We start from the raw sequence: 25,192 nt of genomic DNA on the forward strand, positions 1-25,192 counted from the left end.
ATCTGCAAACTTACTAACCATGCCTCCTAAATTCTCATCCAAATCATTAATATAAATAACAAATAACAGCGGACCCAGCACCGATCCCTGAGGCACACCGCTGGACACAGGCATCCAGTTTGAAAAACAACCCTCCACAACCACCCTCTGTCTTCTGTCGTCAAGCTAATTTTGTATCCAATTGGCTACCTCACCTTGGATCCCATGAGATTTAACCTTATGTAACAACCTACCATGCGGTACCTTGTCAAAGGCTTTGCTGAAGTCCATGTAGACCACGTCTACTGCACAGCCCTCATCTATCTTCTTGGTTACCCCTTCAAAAAACTCAATCAAATTCGTGAGACATGATTTTCCTCTCTCAAAACCATGCTGACTGTTCCTAATTAGTCCCTGCCTCTCCAAATGCCTGTAGATCCTGTCCCTCAGAATACCCTCTAACAACTTACCCACTACAGATGTCAGGCTCACCGGTCTGTAGTTCCCAGGCTTTTCCCTGCCGCCCTTCTTAAACAAAGGCACAACATTTGCTACCCTCCAATCTTCAGGCACCTCACCTGTAGCAGTGGATGATTCAAATATCTCTGCTAGGGGACCCGCAATTTCCTCCCTAACCTCCCATAACGTCCTGGGATACATTTCATCAGGTCCCGGAGATTTATCGACCTTGATGCGCGTTAAGACTTCCAGCACCTCCCTCTCTGTAATATGTACACTCCTCAAGACATCACTATTTATTTCCCCAAGTTCCCTAACATCCATGCCTTTCTCAACCGTAAATACCAATGTGAAATATTCATTCAGGATCTCGCCCATCTCTTGTGGTTCCGCACATAGATGACCTTGTTGATCCTTAAGAGGCCCTACTCTCTCCCTAGTTACTCTTTTGCCCTTTATGTATTTGTAGAAGCTCTTTGGATTCTCCTTTGCCTTATCTGCCAAAGCAATCTCATGTCCCCTTTTTGCCCTCCTGATTTCTCTCTTAACTCTACTCTGGCAATCTCTATACTCTTCAAGGGATCCACTTGATCCCAGCTGCCTATGCATGTCATATGCCTCCTTCTTCTTTCTGACTAGGGCCTCAATCTCCCGAGTCATCCAAGGTTCCCTACTTCTACCAGCCTTGCCCTTCACTTTATAAGGAATGTACTTACCCTGAACCCTGGTTAACACACTTTTGAAAGCCTCCCACTTACCAGACGTCCCTTTGCCTGCCAACAGACTCTCCCAATCAACTTCTGAAAGTTCCTGTCTAATACCATCAAAATTGGCCTTTCCCCAATTTAGAATTTTAACTTTTGGGCCAGACCTATCCTTCTCCATAGCTATCTTAAAACTAATGGAATTATGATCACTGGTCCCAAAGTGATCCCTCACTAACACTTCTGTCACCTGCCCTTCCTTATTTCCCAAGAGGAGGTCAAGTTTTGCCCCCTCTCTAGTCGGGCCATCCACATACTGAATGAGAAATTCCTCCTGAATACACTCAACAAATTTCTCTCCATCCAAGCCCCTAATGCTATGGCTGTCCCAGTCAATTTTGGGAAAGTTAAAGTCCCCTACTATTACCACCCTATTTTTCTTGCAGCTGTCTGTAATCTCCTTACATATTTGCTCCTCAATTTCCCGTTGACTATTTGGGGGTCTGTAGTACAATCCTATCAAAGTGATCTCTCCCTTCTTATTTTTCAGTTCTAACCATATAGACTCAGTGGGCGAACCCTCTGATATATCCCCTCTCACTACTGCCGTGATGTTCTCCCTAATACTTTGTGCACAAGTTTTGGTTCATGTGAAGCATGTGTTTGCCTACAGAAGCATTGCTATTTAAATACCCAAAAGAATGAAGAGTGACCTAGTTACTGAGTAATGGATGCTTCGTGACTGGGCATAGAGCAGGGTATGCTTAAAGCACTCAAGTCAACAACTTTTAGTGGCAAAGTACTTCAGAGGAGTAGTGTGCTTTAACTGGCATTTTTGCCGAAGTATTGTTCTGACTTTTGCGGTAAGCATAAGTTTAAAGAGAGTCCAAATCCTAACATGCTCTTCTGAAGTTGGGCTGAACCGAGGAAGTTCTACTCTTTTGTGCTACATCTCACATGAAATGTTTCACTTCACAGGATTAATGACATCCTTCATCTTATGGGTACAATATAAAAGTTATTGAGTGGCTGCAGTGGTTTAAGGGGTAAATGAGGCAGTTCTAGAAGTTAAGCACGAGTCATCATCAGCTGATCTATGTGGCAGCAAGTGGATTGTTGCAAAATCTGTAATGATATGTTAAGATTACATCGTTAATTGGTTAACAATTACTAACTTTTAGAAGTTACCTTAACAAATAAGCTTTAATGTAAAGGATAGTACTGAAGTAAACATTTTGCAATCTGCATTTTAGAGGTGAGAGTCATTGCCAACTGTTGTGTATATCTTGCATTTGTTATGTGTTTTGGAATCTGTATTCAACTGCTAAACAGCACAATACCTTGGCCTTATAACTGGAAACATTCTCTTGTTCAGTACCAGAAGTTCTAGTCTAGTGGGGAATTTTAATGACTCATTACATTTGTGGGTAACTATTATTTTCATTCCAATTTGATTCTTTTTCCCCATAAGCATTCTTTCATGTTTCTGTGTGTGAGACTGCTGTGCTTGGGAGTAGCTACTGCTAGTTTTGACATTGTGTGGAGATGCCGGTGATGGACTGGGGTGGACTAATGTAAGGAGTCGTACAATACCAGGTTATAGTCCAACAGCTTTATTTGAAATCACAAGCTTTCGGAGCTTTGCTCCTTCGTCAGGTGACTCACCTGACGAAGGAGCAAAGCTCCGAAAGCTTGTGATTTCAAATAAAGCTGTTTGACTATAACCTGGTATTGTACGACTCCTTACATTAGTTTTGACATTGGTATTTAAATACGCAAAAGAATCAAGAGTGACCTAGTTACTGAGCAGTGGATGCTTTGAGTAATTGGGCGCAGAGAGGGGTATGCTTCAAGTACTCTGAAGTCCATAGCTTTTAGTTCTGAGGAGTACTGTGCTTTAATTGGCATTTTTGCCGCTCGAAGTATTCTACTATTTTTTAACGTAATCTTCTGTTACCTGGCCGAGATCTGCATTCTTGAAAGTGGATGTTCTGCATTGTGTGCATTCCTGCCCTTCATCAACCTCTCCCTACACCCCAGGCAGAACAACCATGACGGATATGAGGTTTAATATTGTAACTTACTCCTTCTGATTTTGAGGGTATGGGAGCTGTTGGGTTAGCTGTGAGCTAGCATGAGTTTTATTTTATATTAATATAAAAATAGAGGTATATTTAAGTATTTGCAGATTTATACAGTATCTTTTGAGGAAATTAAAAGTAATTATCAGTAGAGAAAAAGTACCTGAGAAACTAATGGGACTAAAAGCTGATAAATCCCCTGGACCTGATGGCCTACATCCGAGGGTTCTAAAAGAGGTGGCTGCAGATAGTGGATGCTTTGGTTATGATCTTCCAAAATTCTCTAGATTCTAGAATGGTCCCAGTGGACTGGAAGGTAGCAAATGTAACCCTGCTTTTCAAGAAAGGAGGGAGAGAGAAAACTGAGAGCTACTGGGCAGATAGCCTGACATCAATCATCGGGAAAACTTCTATTATCAGGAAGTGGTAACAGGGTACTTAGAACATCATAATATGATTAGGCAGAGTTAACATGGTTTTATGAAAGGGAAATTGTATTTGACATATCAGAGTTTTTGAGGCTGTAACTAGCAGGTTAGATAAAGGGGAACCAGCGGAGGTAGTATATTTGGATTTTTCAAAAGGCATTCGATAAGGTGCCACATAAAAGGTTGTTAGGCAAGATAAGGGCTAGTGGGGTTGGGGGTAACATTAGCATTGATAGAGGATTAGTTAACGGTCAGAAAACAGAAAGTAGGGATAAACGGGTCATTCTCAGGTCGGCAGGCAGTAACTAGTGGGATACCGCAAGGATCGGTGCTTGGGCCTCAGCTATTTACAATCAATATTAATGACTTGGATGAAGGGACAGAGTGTAATGTATCCAAGTTTGATGATACAAAGCTAGGTGGGAAAGTAAGCAATGAGGAGGACACAGTCTGCAAAGGGATATAAACAGGTTAAGTGAATGGGCAAGAAGGTGGCAGATGGAGTATAATGTGGGGAAATGTGAGGTTATTCACTTTGGTAGGAAGAATAGAAAAACAGAATATTTTTTAAATGGTGAGAAACTGTTAAATGTTGGTGTCCAGAGAGACTTGGGTGTCCTGGTACAAGAAACATTAAAAAGTTACATTAATGCAGGTACAGCAGGCAATTAGGAAAGCAAAGGGCATGTTGACCTTTATTGCAAGGGGGCTAGAGTACAAGAGTAAGGAAGTCTTACTACAATTGTACAGGGCTTTGATGAGATCTCACACGAAGTACTGCATACAGTTTTGGTCTCCTTATCTAAGGAAGGATATACTTGCCTTAGAGGCAATGCAATGGAGGTTCACTAGATTAATTCCTGGGATGAACGGGCTGTCCTGAGGAGAGGTTGAGTAGAATGGGCCTATACTCTCTGGAGTTTAGAAGAATGAGAGGTGATCTCATTGAAACATACAAGATTCTGAGGGGGCTTGACAGGGTAGATGCTGAGGTTGTTTCCCCTGGCTGGAGAGTCTAGAACTAGAGGGCATAGTCGCCGGATAAGGTGTCGGCCATTTAAGACTGAGATGAGGAATTTCTTCGGCTTGTGAATCTCTGGAATTCTCTACCCCAGAGGGCTGAGTGCTGAGTCGTTGAGTATATTCAAGGCTGAGATAGATCGATAGATTTTTGGTCTCGGGAATCAAGGGACATGGGGATCAGGCAGGAAAGTGGAGTTGAGATTGAAGATAAGCCATGATCTGATTGAATGGCGGAGCAGGCTGGAGGGGCCATATGGCCTACTCCTCCTATTTATGTTCTTATGTTTGCTACTGTAACCAGCAGCAACAGTTCTTCACCCTTGGTTATGGTAATTTCCCTTTGCTTGCCTTTGTGTGGTAGCCCATTAGAAAAGTATTTCAGCATCTGGGATCTGGGTGAGGAATCCTCTTAAAGAATAGGAACTGAAAATAACTGGGTATGCTACAGGGAGTTTTACCATCATAACTTTTATTTCTGTGTAGTAAAGCTACTGGTTGTGGTTTATATTTTTTAAAAGTGTGTAACTACATTGTACAGACCAGAAGGCCCCAGGTTTGACCCGTCATCTGTCCTGAGTTAGTTGGTCTAAGTTGGAGCATTAGCCAAAGCGCTACACTTGGCCTCAATACTCCTAGGTAGAGAGCAGCAAGCAAGAAAGCCCCAAAGTCTGAAGATTTGCTTGGTAAATAGATAAAAATGGTAAAACTTATCATTGGGCTGCTCTTCGTGCTCACCAGTATGCATGGGCATTCCAGGAATAACCCAACAGTAGCTTTTTGGGGCACCCTTGCATTTAGGAGCCCCATTGCCACAACAGCAAGAGAAATAGGCAGGAGGCCAGGAACGTCCCCTCTCACCTCATCTACCTGCTGTCGACAGACCTGCAGACCCAGCTCCGTATCCACCAGGGAAGCCCCAGAAATCCCGTGGCAACATAAAGGGGAAATCATAACCGATTACCCTCCCCACCCCCCACCTGACCTTTGCACCTGAGAAATGGGTGACCCGTGGGGGTGGGGAAGCTTGGGAAAATTGGCCGCTGGATATTAGATTGGACTTTGCTGTGAGATCCCTCATGACTGAATGTCCCGCCAACACTTCTAGTCCGGGCTTGCAGGTGAAGAATGGTTGCTGTTGTGTTGTTTTCCATATCCATCCAGTTGGAGTTTGCAAAAATTGAATTCTGTCAGAAGGGGTACTGTTCTGGAAAGGTGTCATTCAAAGTCGAAAATAATTTTGCAGATAAATGGGAGTTGGCCTGTTTTTGGAAGCAGGCTGTTTGAATCAGACTGGTATAAATTCCTGCCATTTGTGTTAAAACCAGAGTATTGTGCATATGTTCTAATTCCTTCTAATACTGGGACAGAAACTGACCACAGGCAGTCACACACACATCTCAACTTGAATGTAACCCAAGGATATAGTACAAACAGGGCATCAGTAAAATTATAATGCAGCCTTCTCGACAAATGGGTTGATCAGCTGGACCCAATACGTCACTATTTATAATAGGCCTTAGCCCACCTTCTCTCTAATTAGAGGAGTTGCTGTTCAGATTAAATGCATGCGGGATACAAAAACAGTTGCCACCCAGGTTCCCTATTTTAAAAACAACCAGCTTCAGAAATCCATTATCCAAGGGAACACTGGTGTTGCTTGTGTTTTTAAACAGTCGAGACTGTTGTAAAACAATTGCAGTGAATTTAATGTAGATTGCAGCTACTTTTAGGTTTGCTTAGTTAGTGTTGATTATTTTATTAGAGAAACTGGCCTGGGGATGTTGCAGAGCCCAACATTGCAAGGGAGTTGAATTAATTATGCTGTTAAAATGATGCAAACAATTGAAGCACCTTAATACCTGTGCCTGTACTGATATTGAATTCAGCTTCTCGGTTCATCTAAACCCTATTGTTACTGCCTGCCTCTCCAATTTTGTTAACACTCTTGATTTCCGTATGTGGGTTTATTTTTTACACTGTGCAGATGGTGAGACTTTATTTTAAATAGCCAATTAAATGTAGTCAATAGATTATCCAAATTTAATATCCAATCTAATGTTAGACCCCTGCAGTTTTTAAGTAACGCTGCATCTTTGGTGTTGCATTCAGTTATACTTTCTGACTGTGCCATGTTAAATTGAATTTTGATCCCTTCAATTTTTTTCCCTGAAAAAGTAGACTGTTGCTGGAGTACAGTTCCTTGGGTGCTGGCTGGCCACTGTGCCTCACCCAAACAATCGATCTTCATTCATGAGCCCAAACAGTGGGTATCAGTGCATTATTTGACCGCAGAGCACATTATAACCAAACTCTATCCTGTTCTCATCTGACAGACTCACCTGCACTTTGCAGCAGAGGTCACTGAACAGCAATCAAGAATGGGGACATTTGGCAGATTGATTTTCTGCTGCTCCCAACCAAGGGTTGGCCAATTGTAGCCTCCACCACCACCCACCCCCCCCCCCCCCCCCAAACTGCTTACTAGCTGAGATCCACTAATGCTGCATTGAGAATCAAACCTGGAGCCTTCTGGTCTGTACTTAGAGCTAGGCCAGGCAGTGTAACTTTTTTTTCAACCGTAAGCCTTGGAAAACAAACAAGTTCACAACCAATTAGATCCTGTTGATTTGAAATGTGTTCAGGGACTTCTGTGTAAGAGAAACAGGTCAATAGTTCATTGTGTCTAAATGTGAAACTGGGATTACTAATAACATACAGTATCTGGACTACGTAGGAGTCTCATCTTGACTGAGAAACAAAGGGTCAGTTGGACGCCATGGAATGCTACTTTAATTAATTAAGGCTGAGCAGCTTAGCCTAAATGAAAGGAGTTGATGTGCTACCACAGGTCTGCACTTGTGTGCAGTTAATGCCTGAAGTATCATAACCTCTTGGACTGTGGTCATATGGCACAGGATGTTTCAAGAGAAAAGTAGTTCTAGTCAGCAGGTTCTGAAGTGGCCACATGCCATATATCTTGGGAGTGTGCTGCTAAAGTTGTTTTTGTGGCACTAACACTGCTCTGGCAAATATTTGAGCCTTTTGCTGGTATTCAGGGCTTAATGCTAGTGTCTGCTACTCATTTCCCTCTTTCCCTGCTTAATTATGAACCTACTATTGCGTTTATAAGACAGGAAGCCAATAGAGGATATATACTTTCATTTCTGAAGTAGTGAGGTTACAATATTGGGAGCAAAATAATTTTTTAAGTTGTTGGGTGGTATAGATCAGTACTTGTTACTTTTAAGGGGATGTTAACACCTTAATAGGAATATTATATTCAAGCACATAGTTTAATGGTCACAGCACCATGTTAGCAGTTGTGGTAAGTTACTTGGCACAAGCTATTTTAATAATGTGATTGTGATTTCCCCCCCCCCCCAAAAAAAAACTTTTAAGTACTGTTAAAAGGTAATAAAATATGTCTGATGCAGTGACATCATTCCATCTTCTTTATAAACTAGTTTTTTTAAAACAAGCATTTGAATAGGAAAATTGTGCATTACGGCACACTTAGTTGAAGCATTTTGCTTGCATTTACATGATGCCTTTAACAGTTACATATCCCAAGATGCTTCATTGTTGGAGCTCTGAACTTGAGTCTCTGGGAAATTATGGAAGATGGGTGAAAGGCATTGTCAGAGATGTACTCTTTAAAGAGGCTTTTGAAGGTGGTGAGAGTGGTAACAAGGTGAAGGGGTTGAGGGAAGGAGTTTCAAAGTGTGGGGATAAGATGGCTGCAAGCTTTACCAAAGATGGTAGTGGAAGGGGGGGTACAATGTGCAGTAGACTAGAATTTGCAGAGAGGCATGGAATTGGGGCTGGAGGAGTTTGTAAAGATAGGGAGGAGCAATACCATGGAGATAAGGGTGAGAATTTTGCAATAGATGTGGGGGATGGACAGCCACTGGAGGTTAGCAAGGACCAGAGTGAGAGATAACTAACATTTTGTGCAGTATGGGATGCAGGTGACAGAATTCTGAATGAGTTGGAATTTATGTAGGGTGCAGATTGGGAGGCCATTGGGGAGGGTTTTTAATCTCATAAAATCTGGATTATGATGCTCCTTGGGTACATGTTGATTTCCAAAGTAATTCTTCTTTCCATTTTGGTAATGCTTTTGTTTTCATGCTGGCAATAAAGTGACAGTATGCTGCATTGCAGGTTTCCACATCATAACAAAAGATAGTAAGCAAGCCTATATTGTAGGATGCACAACTTTTTTTTCCTCCATCTCTCCTGCAAATATTAATTCCTGGTGAGGTGAAATTCTACTGGCACCAGGAGACCCTCCCAGCCTAGATTTGTTGGTACTTACAGTTAATATATATGCAAATTAATGTGAACCTTGATTTCAATTTTAAATATGGCCTTACATGTACATAGTATTTACCTAAGCAGTCCATGAAGATGCAAAGCTTGGATGCACCTGCCAACATTAGGCTACTTGGAAGGTGTTGCAGCTGAGCCTTATCCAAACCTTGCAACAAAAAAAAATTCACACGCACTAGCATTTTTCAACCAGGAGCACTGGATAGATATCAGGAGTGGGAACCCTAACTGATTTCATTCCCCACACAGGGGTGTTGAGGCCAATTGTAGTGCCTGAACTCAACTAACTCAACACAGATGAGTTGTATCCTGACGCAAAAGTTGATTCTATCTACTGCCAGGACATGTGCTAGTGGCACTTGTTTGTGATATGCGGGTCTTGTTCAGCCGCCTGCATCCCAGTAAACTTCCCAGCCACTGGCCTTGGCGAATCCGGGTAAGGCCAGTTTCTAACCAGCTCTTCCTGCTCAACAAATCCCAGCAAGTTTGAATATTTAGCTAGCTGTGCGTTGAAGTCAGCGCCGCGCTCAAGTCTTGGACGGTATAAAAGCAGCTCGAGGAAAATTCTTCCCTATTTGCTCGGCCAAATAATTTTCCAGTGTTATTCTGCACTTAGCTAAGTAACTAATGAGGTACAAAACTGAAATAGTTGATGTAGAAATGGAGCTTTGACAGTATAACTTAAAGTTCTCACTCTACTGATACTGTGAGATAGCTTCAATTACACTGATGCTGCTGCACACTATGGTTTCATTTCTGCGGCGACTGGCACAATTATCTTCATCACTTCTGAATGTTTCTGTGATTGCTGAAGATTGCTCTCGTGTGATCAACAGCTTTAAAACGTTAAAGGCATTTTCAGTACGCACTTGGTTAATTGCATCTTAATACTTGTAATCTGACTGTATTTAAAACAGTGTGACATCATTTATTTGCATTGTTGAAATATTTAGTTGCTCCAGAGGAGACAGGCTGCTGACTGTGTTAAAACAATATCCCTGTTGCAGGAAGGATAGCAGAGCCTTGGAAAGGGTATAGTGAAAATTCATAGAATTGCATAGTTTTACAACACCGAAACAGGCCACTCAGTCCAACAGGTCAGTGCCGGAGTGTATGCTCCACATGAGCCTCCATCCACCTTACTTCATCTCACCCTATCAACATATCCTTCTATTCCATTCTCCCCCATGTACTTATCTAACTTCTGCTTTATTTCCCCTTTATTACCAAAATAATCCCAGGATTGAGAGCTTAAAGACTTGAAAAAGGCACCAGCATTTGGGCTTTTTTTTAAAACTGGAACAGAGAAGGTTATGGGAGAATCTTAAGTTTTTAAAGTTATGACAGTTTTGAGGATTAATAGTGAGCGGTCATCACACAAAATAGTGATTTGGTAGCAAGAGGATAAAATTTGGATGATCATCAGAAGAATGAAGGGGGAAGTTGTAAGAAGGTTTTTTTTATTCAGAGGCTGTTTAGATGGAGATTATAACATCACTTAGGGAATTGGATAAGTATTTGAAAAGGAAGCATATAAAATGGGGAAAGGGCAGTTGAGCTGGCACCTACCTGCATGAGCATGATGGGCCAAATGGTCTCCTGTGCTGTACTTTCGATTATCTATGAAATCTATTTCTGGGATCAAGGTTATAATTTAATATAGACCAGTGAGATGAAAATCTTTTTTGTTTTGGCCCTTTTTGTAAGCTTCTTTCACTGGAAGCAGTTCCATAATTGTTTCCGACCCTTCTCTTTTGTACTGAAAGGTAGGGTGGGGAATGATGGAACAACGGTGACTCATTCTAGCCCTCCATCTACCCTGATTAGCGGAGGGGAAGGTCCCTACAGGCCATTGATGGCAACAATGCATAATCCCATATGGAAGCGATGAAGCTCAGCCTGCCTGCAGCCTGAATCAAAATAGCAGTCACAGTGTAAGTGCTACTGATGGCAGTGGGTTACTTTTTATGCCATTTCTAATTTGCAGTTGGAGGCATCCACTGACCCTACCTCCTATGTGACTAAAATGGCTCAATTTGCTATGACAATAGTACTTTATGACTGCTTATGTATTTTTACTTTGTGTTTTTAATATTTACTTTGTGGTACTGTCCTCCTTTCTTTCTATCATTGCCTCACAATTCAAGTTGAAATTCACTCCAAATTGATGACTGTTGAATGACTTGCTGTTGGTGGATTTAAGTTCATGGTATAGAACGGCCCCCATCTTACATCCCTCAGTCATTCTTTCCTCTACAATTTTCAGGCTGCTGCCCTTTTCAACATTGATGGTATCTTGCAAAATGGATCTTGATCCTTCACTTAGGTTTCTAAATATTAAGAAAAAGGGGAGGAGGGAGAATTCAGGCCTGATGTCCAAGTGTTGCTGTACGCCTCAGTGTTAGTGTACCTATAATCCATATTACATGCATGATGGAGCCTCTGAGGGGTCTTGCTAGCCTCAGTATATTGATCTATCATTTATAGCTGTAATGCTACATAAATCCAGCAATACAGTCTTACCAATTATTGAGTTTCTAATACTAACTATTGGAGAAACATTTACTTTTGCGATAGACTTGAGTGCACCTGATTTACAATTTGTCTTTTTTTTTTGCACATTAGTGTCTTTGGGTCAGTACATCTCGTCAGGTCCTCTATTGTTTGATCTATTTGTGTAACTTGCTATATTTATATTTTGATTTAAGAATTTAACTGGTCTAGGATCCTGCCTTGTTTTCTTTTTGATTTATATCATGCATGTCCTTGTTGAATTAAATGTAAAGTCAGCAAAATAAACTTTCACCCACAACTTCAATTTTTCAGAACCTAACTGGAGTTTTTTTCTCTAAATAGAAATTTTAACTGGAGTAATCAAGAACCTGAAGAAGGATGGAGAATGGAAGGTATGTGTAAGCTGTTTGGATCTGAATAGTGTGAATACTTCAGCATAGAGAAGGAAGGGAAAATGTTTGTCTGCAAGTAACAGGTTCTGTTTGTGTATTTGGACTTCTCCAGTGGACCTTGGCACAAAATGGTTCAAATGCCACAGGTTTTGGAGCTGATACAATAATGGTTTGATCCTTGTGGGTGATTGTAGGCAATTGTCTAAAAATGCATTTTCCTGTGGTAGCCCTGTAACGCCTTCCTTTGGGATATTCTGTCGTTGAATTGCAGTAACATTTCTACTGGGATTATGACGCTTAACTGGATTTGTTCATTCTTTTTCAAAATGTAAAGCTTCCAAGAGATTCTTGGTGACAAAACTGGCTACGATGCTAGCTGTGGTCAGCCCCTCTTTTTTGCTTCTGGAGACCAAGTTTGAATTCAGCTCAGAAGAAGTTTGACTTTCTAATCTGATAAATGCTTGTGGTTGAAGTTAAATAAAATGTATTCACTTTTTGTTTGCACATAAGAGGTGGCAGGACAGGGCCATGGAGAAAGAGCACGGGAGTGGAACTAATTTTGTAGCTTTCAAAGAGCAGGCACGATGGGCAGAATGGCCTCCTGTGCTATATCATTCTATGATTCTAATTAATGACTAGGCAGAGTGGTATGCCATGCAGAATGTTGGAGCCCTGATGTACAGTACTTACATGTTCACAAAGCTTTTGATCATGTTCTGCATGAAATGCTGCTACATAATTTTACGGCATCCATGGCTTAAGAAAAAAAGCTGGATGTAGATGACTCATTGCTTAGAGAGAAAGGACCAGGCACTAGTTAAGGAGCCCAAGAACCTCGGGAGGACCCAGGCAAAATTTGCAAGTGGGCAGAATTGAAGTAGATAAAACTAAATGTGGACAAATGCAAGGCATTACACGGTGAAAGAATGGGAAACACTCATTCAATTAATGGTTTGAACTAGGCAGGTGAGGAGCTGAAAGATCTGAAAATGGAAGTGTCTACTTAGCATGTCCAATCAATGAAGACAGTAAGGCAATACATGCTGAACTATACTACTAGATCAATAGAGTTCTAAGTCTGAGGCAATGCTACTGAAATTGCAGGGTGTTCTGATCAACATGATACAAACAAAGCCTCCAAGCACATGAAGTGATGCAAATAAGCCCCCATAGTGCCAGCAGATTAAATAACGAGGTTAGGCAAGAAAACCCTCAGACTTTTCAGCCTCACAAGGAGATAAATGAGAGGGGACTAGAGGTTCGTAAGATACTGTGGAATAGAAAAGTTAAATTCTTTGCACTTTTAAGTTAAACTTGAGTGCAGGACAAGGGGACAGAGGTACAAACTGGCAAAGGAAAAGATAAATATGAAGCACTTCACACAGTGATTAGTTTTTGGAGTGGCCTTCTGAGTAGGGTAGCATGGTAAAACCCCTGATATGATGAGGACTATAGGTTTTATTGGAAGAATAAGGCAGATGGACAAAATGACCTCCTTCGTTCTCACTGATCTTGGTGTTTAGAGTTCATTCTGGCGATTCCTCGTGCATATGCTGGTGATCTTGCAGTGTTTGAAAATGATCAGTAACTTGTTTGGAAAGATTAGAGAAGCTGAAGCCTTATGGTCCAGAGAGGAAAAAAGTTAATGGGAGGAACTTATTGAAGCATGTAAAATATTAAATGGTATAGGCAAGGTAAATTCCGAATATTACTTCAAAGTTGAGTTGGGCCAGCAGGACAGAGGATGTCAAATTAAATTAGTTAAAAGTATATTTTAAACTAATTTTAGGAACAACTCCTTTACTGAGAGGATACTAATTGTTTGGCTAAGGCGGCATACTAGAGATAAAAACATTCATGACAATCTACAGGCTTTTAACACCCAAATTTGGCATCACCTAACCACTACTTTTTGACTTTATTTTTCTCCAGCTCCATGCTGTCAGCCTCTGTCTTTCACCTAAATTTCTCAAAGGAAACTGAATGTTTTTTTTTTAAATTCAATTTGATGTAACTTTGTCTAAACCTTTACTAGGTGCTGCTTGTGGATCACCTGAGCATGAAGATCTTGTCGTCTTGCTGCAAGATGTCTGACATCATGGCAGAAGGCATAACCAGTAAGTAGAGCTGAGCTTCAACATGACCATCCAGTGAGGGATTGGGGGATGGTAGACTAATGAAATGCAGACCCTTGGATTGGGAAAGGAGCTCCTGCCATCATTGGTGCACTTCGGGATTTCATCGTTTTTGGTCTGAAGGACATGTCACTGGAGCTGTAGAGGAGACACCAGTGTAAGCTTGGAAATACCTAGGCAGGAGCAGCTCCTTTTAGGCATTTCATTATCCATCTTTTACATTGTAAGATTAACACTGAGATGTACTTATAAGTGAATAAAGCAGCCTGTCTGGGATGCGTCTGCAATAGATTGAGCTTCTGTCCGACAAAAAGACATGCTGTCACCCTGCAAAATCTTGCTTTGTGTTAGCATCAGTGTAACAGGTAGTGAATGGGCAAATGCTGGTCTTGCCAGCGACGCCCGCATCCCATGAATGAATTTTTTTTAAAAAGAAATCACCGTATCACTGATTTCACGGAAGAAATCATAAAACGCAGTCTCAAACACTGGTAAAAATCCTAGAGTACCATGTAATAAAAATCCAGTTTGTTATTCAACCATAAGCCAGTGGTCCTAATTATACGGAAAGCACCTCCTTCGTATATTGCAGACAAGGCCTTTGGATCTTATATGGGTATCAAAAAAAAACCCTCAAAATGCATTAAATCCTGATATTTTCCTCTCTGCATTAGTTTTAACAAAGCTGCAAGTATGTTTTATGCATTCATTAAAACCAACGTATAGAGAAAAATATCAGGATAAGTTCTTTGCAATGCTTTGCTGTGAGTGATGAAAAATACCATCCCTAGTTGGAATGAGGGGTCTGTTTGAACCTATTAATGGCATTTCTTTATCCTCCTTGCCTGTAGTGTTTTACAGGGCATTTACAACTTGCATTAAATTTTTGCATGGCGGATTAATATGTCTGTTTCCGGTGCACTGTAATGTTAATTAACATACAACGCTGCTTGAAGCCCTGTTACGACATTTGACCTCTTTTGTTCCAGTTGTTGAAGATATCAATAAGCGGAGGGAGCCAATTCCCAGTTTGGAAGCCATCTATTTGATCACACCATCAGAAAAGGCATGTGTTGAATGCAAGCTGCAAGTATAAACACTTAAGTATCAACCACTGAGCCCATTACAGTTGTGTGTTTGTCAATGTGCTCAGTAATCCTCATTTTGATGCTGGGTGTGGCACAGACCTACTGCGATGCATATCTCCTACTTTGCCTAAGGATGCGTCTCCACCCCAATTCAAGAAAAGCCACAATGTTCTCCTAGTGACCGGATTGAGGGCATCAAATACTAGGTTTAATTTGTACAGCAAGCATTCAAATACAAGTGGTTCTGTTTGTGTTGGCTGCTGCTGCTGAGGCGCCTGCCCCATTTATATTGTGGGGCGAATTCCAGAGCGCCACCAGCAATACCGATAACTACGCATGCACAACAACAACTTTCATTTATATAACATAGTAAAACATCCCAAGGCGCTTCACAGGAGCAATTATCAAACAAAATTTGACACTGAGCCACATAAGGAGATATTGGGGCAGCTGACCAAAAGTTTGGTCAGAGGTAGGTTTTAAGGACTGTTTTAAAGGAGGAGAGAGAAAGAGGCAGATAGGTTTAGGGAGGGAATTCCAGAGCTTAGGGCCTAGGCAGCTGAAGGCACAGCCACCAATGGTGGAGGGAAGAAAATCAGGGATGCGCAAGAGGCCAGAATTGGAGGAGCGCAGAGACCTCTGAGGGTTGTGTGGCTGGAGGGGGTTACGGAGATAGGGAGGGGCGAGGCCATGGAGGGATTTGAAAACGCGGATGGGAATTTTAAAATCAACTCCTTGCCGGACTTGGAGCCGTGTATGTCAGTGAGCACCCGGTGATGAGTGAATGGGACTTGTTGTAAGTTAGGATACGGCCAGCAAAGTTTCCGATCGGCTCAAGTTTACGGAGGGTGCAAGGTGGAAGTCCGGACAGGAGAGCATTAGAATAGTCTATTCGAAAGGTAACAAAGGCATGGATGAGAGTTTCAGCAGCAGATGAGCTGAGGCAGCAAGAAGGCAGTGGGCCATCCCTGCTAGTTTGGGAAATATCTCCATAAGGCAGCATTGTTGGTCATTGGCTCCAGGCTGACTGAGCTCATCTATGGCCAGCGGAATAAAGTGGAGGCTTTTTTAAATTTCAAAATATACTTTTTCATAAAATTTAAAGATACATGCAGTTCAATGATTTTCTAAAAAAAACAAAATTTAAAGCAATATAGTTCGAACCAATACAGTGCAGATCGTACACACCATGATCTCATTATTAAAATTCAAAACACAGTACATATCTTCTAATACATTCTGTACAATACAAAGTGGGGTGGCCTTACATGGTGGTCTTTCCCAGTAGAGCCTTTGCGTAGGCCACACCTTGCTTCAGTGCGCCTCGCTGCACGTACTCCTGGACCTTGGAGTGTGCCATTCAGCAGCACTCGGTTGTGGACAGCTCCTTCAGTTGGAAGACCAAGTGGAGGCTGGCAACGTCCAGCTCTGTTAGCAGCAGCAGTTTGTTTGCTGGCAGTGTTTCTCCATCAGTGCGGGGGGAAAAATACTCCTTCAGTTGTACTTGGTACTGCTGGAGGCACTAGTGCCACCTTATTTACATTGCAGTTCTGTGCTGTAGTATGATTACTTTGGACTCTTCAAAGGAAAAAAAACAATACTCAAAATAGAAATTAAAAGTATGTTTGCAATAGGGTAATATCCTAGGCTGTGACATACATTTCTTCCCCAGACCCCTATTCTTGAGCACATGCATTATTTCAGGCCTGTTCTGTGGATACTGATTTAGGTTTCCTTCCTATTCTCTACAGTAGCTTTTACCTTGATGAAGGATTGCCACAGTATGGTTCCATCCCCACCTGTGGCACTCCCAAGCCTAAATGACACGACATATATGGAACTGATGCCAATGCAGACCCGAGACTTTCGTAGGTCTTGCAATCTGCCATTAGAGTACCATTTTTTCTTTTGCCCCACCAAATGGGAAACCCAGTTCAGTATGCTTGTATTACAATGTAAAATGGTGCAATGATGCATGCATGATGGTCCAGGTCAGCTTCAATTTCCAGTCTTGCTGCGTGTGTCATGCTATTCCGACATCATTACCTGTCACAATTGTGTTTGCGCACAAACATGATTGCTCCATGTATGTGCTCAGAGAGGGGTTTGAGAAGACGACTATCTCACTGCCTCCCTTCATAACTCCATTTCCAACAACTCCATTTTGTTTGTATTTCGTGATATATTTCAAGAACCCCAAGTGCTTTTAGGATGTTTCACCCCCCCCTCCTCTCCCACCCCACCACACTTAGAACGCAATCACCACCATCAAAACTTTTCGTCGGCTAGCAAGAGTAAATATACAAAGAATGGAGGTAAATGGCAGTACAGGTGTACGAAAATGGTGCTTGACGTCAATTTTTGTCTGATTTATGTTTCTGTGAAGTGCCTTGGGACATTTTCCTACATTAAAGATACTATATAAATGCAATTAGTTGTAGTAATGGTAAATCTGCTCTTACTTTATTGGAGAGACCCATAAAAACAGATCTCCCTGGTTTTAGCAAATTCTGACATGTGTGCTCTCAAGTTGCTGCTGGCTGTGCAGGACCTGCATGTCAGCAGCCAACTCCATTGTCACTGGCCTTTAGAGCAATATAAAAGCAGCTTAAAAGTATTTATCACACACACACTTGTATGTGGAATTTGCAGCTTTAGAAGTAGTTAATGATCAGTCAATTAGCTTTGTTTCTTAGAAAAACAGTGGTCAGATTTCTGGTTATGAGCAGATTGAAGGTTAAATGCAGTTGTAGAGGATCAAATTCTCCACAGAACAGCATGGTTTACAGACCAATTGGGATTTTAGGAATGCTGCCAGTCAAGGCTGAATAATGTAGATTGTAACATTTGATATCTTGGAGCTTTTGCTTGATCAGGCTGAGGAAGAAACTTGATGATGGCTTTCTTCCTTGAATTTTTCAGAGGTTTTAAATTTCAGTGGCGTGTCCCATATAAACGGCGTTCAGCAGTAGACCTGTGCGCTCCCACATTTTCCTGTCTTTTGTTTCAGCTCCGAGTCATTGAAACTCACAGTTCGTGGGTAGAAGGCAATAAAAATCTGCCGGGGGGCCCACGAAAACATTGGCCTCCAACATTGTCTGGTCTCCAGATGCCCCCTGCGTTTTGATCGTGAATGCCATTGCCAGCAGCAATACTGTATTCCTGCCTCCACCACATCCCTCAGTGTAAAATTGTCATTGTCAGTTCTTCAGTGCCGTCGAGAGTTTAAACAAATTGGGGATGAGCTCCATCATCATCATCATCAACTACTTGAATTTATATAGCGCCTTTAATGTGGTAAAACATCCCAAGGTGCTTCAGAGGAATTACCAAACAAAATTTGATACCAAGCCATCTGAGGTATTAGGACAGGTGACCAAAAGCTTGGTCAAAGAGGTAGGTTTTAAGGCTCATCTCATGGAGAGAGAGAGAGAGGTTTAGGGAAGGAATTCCAGAGCCTTAGGGCCTAGGTAGCTGAAGGCAAGGCCACCAATGGTGAAGCGATTAAAATTGGGGGTGCGCAAGAGGCAAGATTTGGAGGAGTGCAGAGATCTCGGAGGGTTGTAGGGCTGGAGGAGGTTACAGAGATAGGGAAATCACAGTGGAAATTGTATACATGTCTCTGGAAGGTCCAAGCTTGAAGGACTGGGTGGTCTTTATTAGTTCTGTACCAAAACATACTAAAATTTATAAATACAGTATATATAGATCTCTCTGTGAAACAACATATTATAGAAAGGTGCAACATAACACTTCAATGCGAAAGGATCCTTAATGGTGCTATGCAGATTAACTGACTAGAAATGTAATTTTGCAAGGTATGTACCTGTCCTGCTAGTTCTTTTTGCACTGTGTACAGCAATCTTGTTTTGTGATCCTGACTGGGAACTGGTGTAACCTGCCCAGTGAGTTTATTTTTATATTGTGGTGCTGTCGACCTCCATTGGTGGGTCCCGTGCTGTCGCTGGTACTTCCCATTGTAAATTGGCCACCCTACTTTGTTCTGAATGCAGTGGAGACCCACTTTTCCTGGATCTCTGGATTTGCCCCCATTGTCTCCTCCATGGATAGGGTTACCAACTCTGGTTGGATGTATTCCTGGAGGTTTCATTACATGACGTCCTGCCTCCCACTGCCCAGCACCCAAGCTCCTGCCATTGCTCACCCAATATGTTCATCCCCGTGGCACACCTCCTTCCCACGCCAATTGGGAAACGAACAGACTCTTTGCAACTCAATTGGATGATTCTTGACAGTCAAACAGCCTTTTTCCCCCAAATCCTATATTTTTATCACTAATAAACAAAAGTGTTCAAAGGAAATGGAAAAAAAAACACTTTTAATGCCCCTGTGATTTTTCTCCTGAATTGCTCACAGCAGTATCCAGGAGATTAATCTTCAATATCTGGAGACTCCAGTACAATCCTGGAGGGTTGGCAACCCTATCAGTGGCTCTAATTGGACTGAAGGAGACCAATTTCAAGACCAAATATATAAAAATGGAAGAGAGGGAGGCATTGCCCAGGACCCATCCCTACAATGTAACAAAGCTACAATGTAAAAAGGCCTTGTAAATTAATAACCAGACTGGTTTTGACTCATGACCACCTGACTGGAAGCCTTTGCACTTCTATAGCAAACCTTGCAACTGATTTTTATTAACTGAGGGCAACATCTCAGCCAAGTGTTTGGACTTTGAGGTGTAGGCAGATTTACTGGGGATTTAGGCTTGCTTTAGGCTCACAAGCGGTGCTGGGCATTTAACCATTATTTCCTCTCATAGGGGTCAGCATTTGTGATTCCTACCTGCTGTTCCTTCACCCTGCCCTGTTTTATTTCCAACCCATTTAGCAGATCTTCCAGTACAGGGAAAAAAACTGCAAATGCTAGAAATATGAAATGAAAACAAAAATGCTGGAAATACACAGCAGGTCATTCCACATCTGAAAAGAGAAAATCAAGTTTAATATTTTGGGTTCTGACCCTTCATCAGAACTGAAAGATAAGTGAAATTAAAACATTCATATGCTGTTTATTTCCAGCATTTTGATACATGCCCATATGTCATAGCCTAGTAAACCTGTTGGGTTTTGACAACAATCCGACGGTCTGGTCTTCATGTTAGCCCCAGCCCACAAATTACCAGATTTATTGAATTCAATTTCATAACTTGTTGGGATTTGAACTCTCCCTTCTGGGTTGCTGGTCTAATACCATAACCACTATACTACAGTGCCCCACTGCTTCACATTCAAAAATGGAATTGTTCTCCATAATGTGTACGGTTGTTGTAAGTTACAACATGAGCAAAGTATGCATGTATTTTTCTGGTTTCTTTTTGTTCTGGATGCTATTTATTCTTCTCTTCCAGTCTGTGCGAGCCCTGATTAATGACTTCAAAGACACACCAACATTTATGTATAAAGCAGCCCATGTATTCTTCATTGACTGTAAGTGTTAAAGTTTCTGGCTTTATTCCTTTCCCTAATTTCAACGTGAGCAGATAGCAACCTAGAACTGTGTGTTGGGGTGTCTCTTGTCACTTTGTTATATTGATGCTGGAGTACTGGGATAACCTATGCCATTCTGAATCCTGCTTCCCTTTTTTAAACATGGTTGGGCCCTTTTTTGGAGGAGTAGTTGGAAGGACACGCTTGTTTTCCATGTTTCTGCATGATCTTGAGACCCAGGAATGTATTTATATAGTTTAATTTATATTATAGGGTTATTAGAAATAGGAATGCTGTTGAAGCAGAGATTAACATCATTTAAAAGGGAATTGGATAAGTATCTGAAAAGGAAGAATATAAAAGGGTATGGGGGTAAAAGGTAGGGAAATGAGATTAGAAAAGATAGCTCCAATTGAAGTGCTGCCACCTGTAAAGGTGGGTTTGGCTGAACGGCTGCCTTCTGTGCTATAACTTCTATGCTTTAAAATGTACTCTGTGCCCCTCGTAATTCACCTTCATGTACAGTATCCAGTATGATGCTGCTTTGGGTATTGTCGTTTTCCCATTTATACAGTACCTGTTTGGGCTAGCTTCTCTCCAGGACTTCATGCAGGTGCAGAGTTCTCTAGTTCGACTAACTTGTTGTATCTGTACATGCTGTGAACATTACTTGAAGTCTTTGGCAAGGACATGCACTGTCTTCATCCTGCTTGAATATTTTATACTGGGAGATTTGAAATTGAAAAAAGGTGGGTGATGGCCCATTTTGGCACTTCAGTGTGCTGTGCCACAAGGTATTTAAGGTACTAGTTTCTTTACAGGCACTTCCCCCATGAGAGGAAAAATCCAGGAATGATTCACCCAAATATTTTTGTTCCTGAAATAAAGGTTGAATTGGCAGTGGCCTAGAATTGGACCTCCACTTGCAGTCACTTCCTGAGATTTTACATAACTCGGGGTGAGGGGGGGGGGGTCTACAGTGAGGCGGAGTGGGTTGCAGAGAGAAGATAAATAAAAGAAGGCAGAATTTATTTTAAAGTGTAACAAAATATAACCTTTAAAAGTGTATGATGCCCATGGTTTTATATTTTTTTCATATTTAATAGTTTGGTAGAGATTACTGGCCATTATCCTTACTTATAAGTCAGCTGTTGCAAAGACAGATGATCTATCTAAAAAGTTATGCTGGCCATTGATTAGTGTGTAGAATTTATGCAGTTTGGTTTTGTTTCAATCCCAATTCTTGCTTTCCTCAGCCTGCCCTGAGGAACTGTTTACCGAACTTGGAAGATCACGGTGCACAAAAGCCATCAAAACGCTCAAAGAAATCCATGCGGCTTTCCTTCCTCTTGAAGCCCAAGTAAGTAATTGCAGCGCACGTGCTTTAATAATGCATCGTTTTAACCCCGTACAGCATTTCTGATGCTGCAATAAGCATGGACATTTTACGACACTAATGATGCAAATGCCTTTTTCAATTCAAGGTAAATAAAATATCTGGTGTTGCTTTCTCATGAAGTGCCTTTCCAGTTTCTTCTGCAACAAAGTTAAAAGTGCTGTATTATCAAAATTGTGCTAATTAGCTTAAAGTGTTTTGTAAAATGCATTTGGGAGACTGCAGCATATTCAAAATATAACCTGTTTTCTTAAATGCGAGAAATCTATGATTTGACTTGTTTCATGACTTTATATAAAACTATAATTTGTTATGCACATGTTCTTCTCCAAAACAAAACACTTGCAAATATCTATAAAATAAAGTACGAGTTCTTAAGACCAAAGGGCTCTCCAGTCATTCAGGATTGAATAGTTTAACCCATGGATTCATGGCAGCTCCACGGAAACAGCTGCCGACTGGGACATCCTGTTTTTTAAAGTTGTCAGCATGTGCCTTCTAATACTGAAAATAAGAATTGATAAATCTCACTCCTTGAACAGCTTTATTACTATAATAAGCTTGTATTATTAAAATAAACACCTGGAAAAAAATCTATTTCTGAGATGTGATTAGATTCTGCATAAATGCAAGTATTTTTGCTTTAATTTCCATTTAAAAGAAGCTGTAAATGTTATATTCTGTCAATGTTTCACATTTCTCTTGGAGAAATAAGTGGAGTTTTATGCGAGAGTACTTGCCTATGTTGTGTGTCACATTTACATAGATTCTACAGCACAAAAGCAGGCAGTTCGGCCCAACTGGTCTATGCCGGTGTTTATGCTCCACACGAGCCGCCTCCTACTCTTCATCTAACCCTATCAATGTATTTGTGCTCATTGCTGGCATCCAGTGACTGATCCATGTTGTGTGTGTGATCTCCACAAGGTGTTCTCACTGGATGCTATGGATTCATTCCATCACTTCTTCAGTTCTCACACAGCAAATAGCAACAGTACCCTGATGGAGGATCTGGCTGAACAGATAGCAACGTTATGTGAAACGCTGAAGGAATATCCAGCTGTGAGATATAGAAAGTAAGTCCATTCATAGTCTCATGGTTGTCAATGTACAGTTTCTCCTTATTGACAAACCCAAGTGAAGGGGCAAGGCCCATAGTTCAGGCCATCTTCACAAAGGGTAGTGGAAATCTGGAGAACACTTCCCCAAAAAGCTGTTGAAGCTAGGCAAGGGTATTAAGGGATACGAAACCATGGCAGGTAGATGGAGTTAAGATACAGATCACCAATGATCTAATTGAATGGCGGAACAGGCTAGAGGGGCTGAATGGCCTACTCTTGTACCTATGTTCCTATCGCCAAGGTTGAAGAGTCAGGTTTCATGGAAGATCGTTTTTATCTTAGAAGATTTGGTTTCAAAAATGCTTTATGGAGGTTAATTAAAAAAACTTAAGGTGCCATTTGTCAGGAGTATTTAGTCATCTCTCAATTATCCAGACTCCAATTATTTGCCAGTAGTGCCCTGCATTATGCTGGATAATGGCAGTTCCATAATAGATGTGGGCACATCAGTTACCGCTATAATGGGGCAAGGGGGTAATTGTAATATTAGTTCACAGTGCAGAGACTGTAGGTTAAGCCCCAGGATGGTTTATCGGCCTAATTTACAATAGGTTTTGTTAGCTTCAGCTGAAGTAGGAGGTAAGGCATATCATCTTTGTTACAAAGACCACCTGCTCCAGCTCCACGCATCCTTCGCTTAGACCCGCATCATACCAACATTGCCTTCAAACTGGATTATTCCAATGCTCTTCTGGCTGGCCTTTTTCTCTTTTTATCCCCCCCCACACAAATAATGACAGCTCATCTGAAGTTCTACTGCTCTAATCCTATCCCAAGCCAAGTCCCACTTGCCTGTTGTTCCTATTCCTGCTGATTCTGGTCCTCCATGGTGCCTCAAATTTAAAATCTTCCTTGTCATTAAATCCTTTGATAGCCTTGCCCCTTCGCGTCTCTAATTTTCTCTAGTCCTAACCCCCATCCCCATCTGCTTCTCTAACTATGGCTTTGTGCATTCACCTGCCCTTGCCCCACCATTGGTGGTAGTGACTTCAGCCACCTAGGTCCCACATTCTGGAATTCCTTCCACCTTCCCCCCACCCCCTCCTTTTAAGATGCTCCTTAAAACCCAGTACTTTGACCAAGCTTTTTGTCACCCCTTCTAATCTCTCCTCTTTTGACTTGGTATCCATTTTCCTCATGCTTCTATGAAGTGCTTTGGAATGTTTTTCTATGTTCTAGCTGCTATATAAATGCAATTTGTAGTTGTAGTTTCTCTCCTATCGAGCAACCTTAGCTTCCTAACCTAGAAAAGAAATTGGCGTGAAATATAAATACAGTGGGATTTCATTTTCTTCCTACAGATATGCTTTTTTCAAAATAGTAAATCCTTTCAATTACAAACTGTGTGCAATTTGAGAGACTGGTTAGTGCAATGGATTATGTAATGTCCTTTCATCTTTTGGGACCTACCTTTTAAATCGGGCCAGACTGATGCTGTGAAAGTCTCCTCCAAAGGCCTGTTGTGAATTGAGTTTGGGCATTCTTCAGCCAGCTTCTAGTGGCTGCAAGCCCACAGCACAAAAGCTTTCCATATAAATTGGTAATATATCATTCACAGGAAGATGACTGGGACAGGAAATTGAAAATGTGCTTCTGATGCAGTAAAGGGGAGGGATGCTGCCTAAAGGTTGGAAGAGCAGAGAAAGCTTTACATTTCGCTTGACCCTGCTCTGTTTGGCCTGGGAGTGTCTGCTGACACAGGATGCCAAAACTATTTCTCAAGAATGATATTCCTTTGCTTGATTGCAAAAAAAAATCACCAAAAATTGGAGCAGTTACTTCCCAAATTAAATTCTGGGGTTGGAATATTAATATTTAATAATATTGTGACAAAAGTACTATAGCCTTCTCATTTTGGCTAACTGATTGAAGGGTTTGGGCCTAACCCGCCAGCCAGTCAGTTCTAAAACGTGAAAAAGCACATCACTTGAGGTGTGAATTTTACCTTTCTAATTGTCATTTTTCTAGGGGCCCAGAAATCAACTCAGCACTGGCAAATTTAATTCATGACAAACTGAACGCATACAAAGCTGATAATCCCAGCATGGGGGAGGTGAGTAACGTCATCACTGATTTATTCAACTTATTAT

The 25,192-nt window shown here is 41.4% G+C and overlaps 1 protein-coding gene across 3 annotated transcripts in view; it reads left to right on the forward strand.

Annotated features, from left to right (window-relative positions):
- stxbp2 (syntaxin binding protein 2) overlaps nucleotides 1-25,192 on the forward strand; it is a 61,975-nt gene that overhangs the window by 12,346 nt on the left and 24,437 nt on the right. Inside the window, exons 1-8 of one of the 3 annotated variants that reach the window (XM_067973082.1) lie at nucleotides 1,957-2,005; nucleotides 11,863-11,912; nucleotides 13,948-14,029; nucleotides 15,037-15,113; nucleotides 20,507-20,585; nucleotides 21,842-21,945; nucleotides 22,909-23,057; nucleotides 25,071-25,155. In XM_067973082.1, coding sequence (XP_067829183.1) covers nucleotides 13,972-14,029; nucleotides 15,037-15,113; nucleotides 20,507-20,585; nucleotides 21,842-21,945; nucleotides 22,909-23,057; nucleotides 25,071-25,155 — 552 coding nt within the window. In that variant the 5' untranslated portion in view covers nucleotides 1,957-2,005; nucleotides 11,863-11,912; nucleotides 13,948-13,971. Of the gene's footprint in view, nucleotides 1-1,956; nucleotides 2,006-2,067; nucleotides 2,147-11,862; nucleotides 11,913-13,947; nucleotides 14,030-15,036; nucleotides 15,114-20,506; nucleotides 20,586-21,841; nucleotides 21,946-22,908; nucleotides 23,058-25,070; nucleotides 25,156-25,192 lie in introns of those variants that run through there. The other 2 variants (XM_067973081.1, XM_067973080.1) reach the window with 2 other exon arrangements.

The sequence above is a fragment of the Heptranchias perlo genome, chromosome 37 (genome assembly GCF_035084215.1).
Source record: "Heptranchias perlo isolate sHepPer1 chromosome 37, sHepPer1.hap1, whole genome shotgun sequence".
Lineage (NCBI taxonomy): Eukaryota > Metazoa > Chordata > Chondrichthyes > Hexanchiformes > Hexanchidae > Heptranchias > Heptranchias perlo.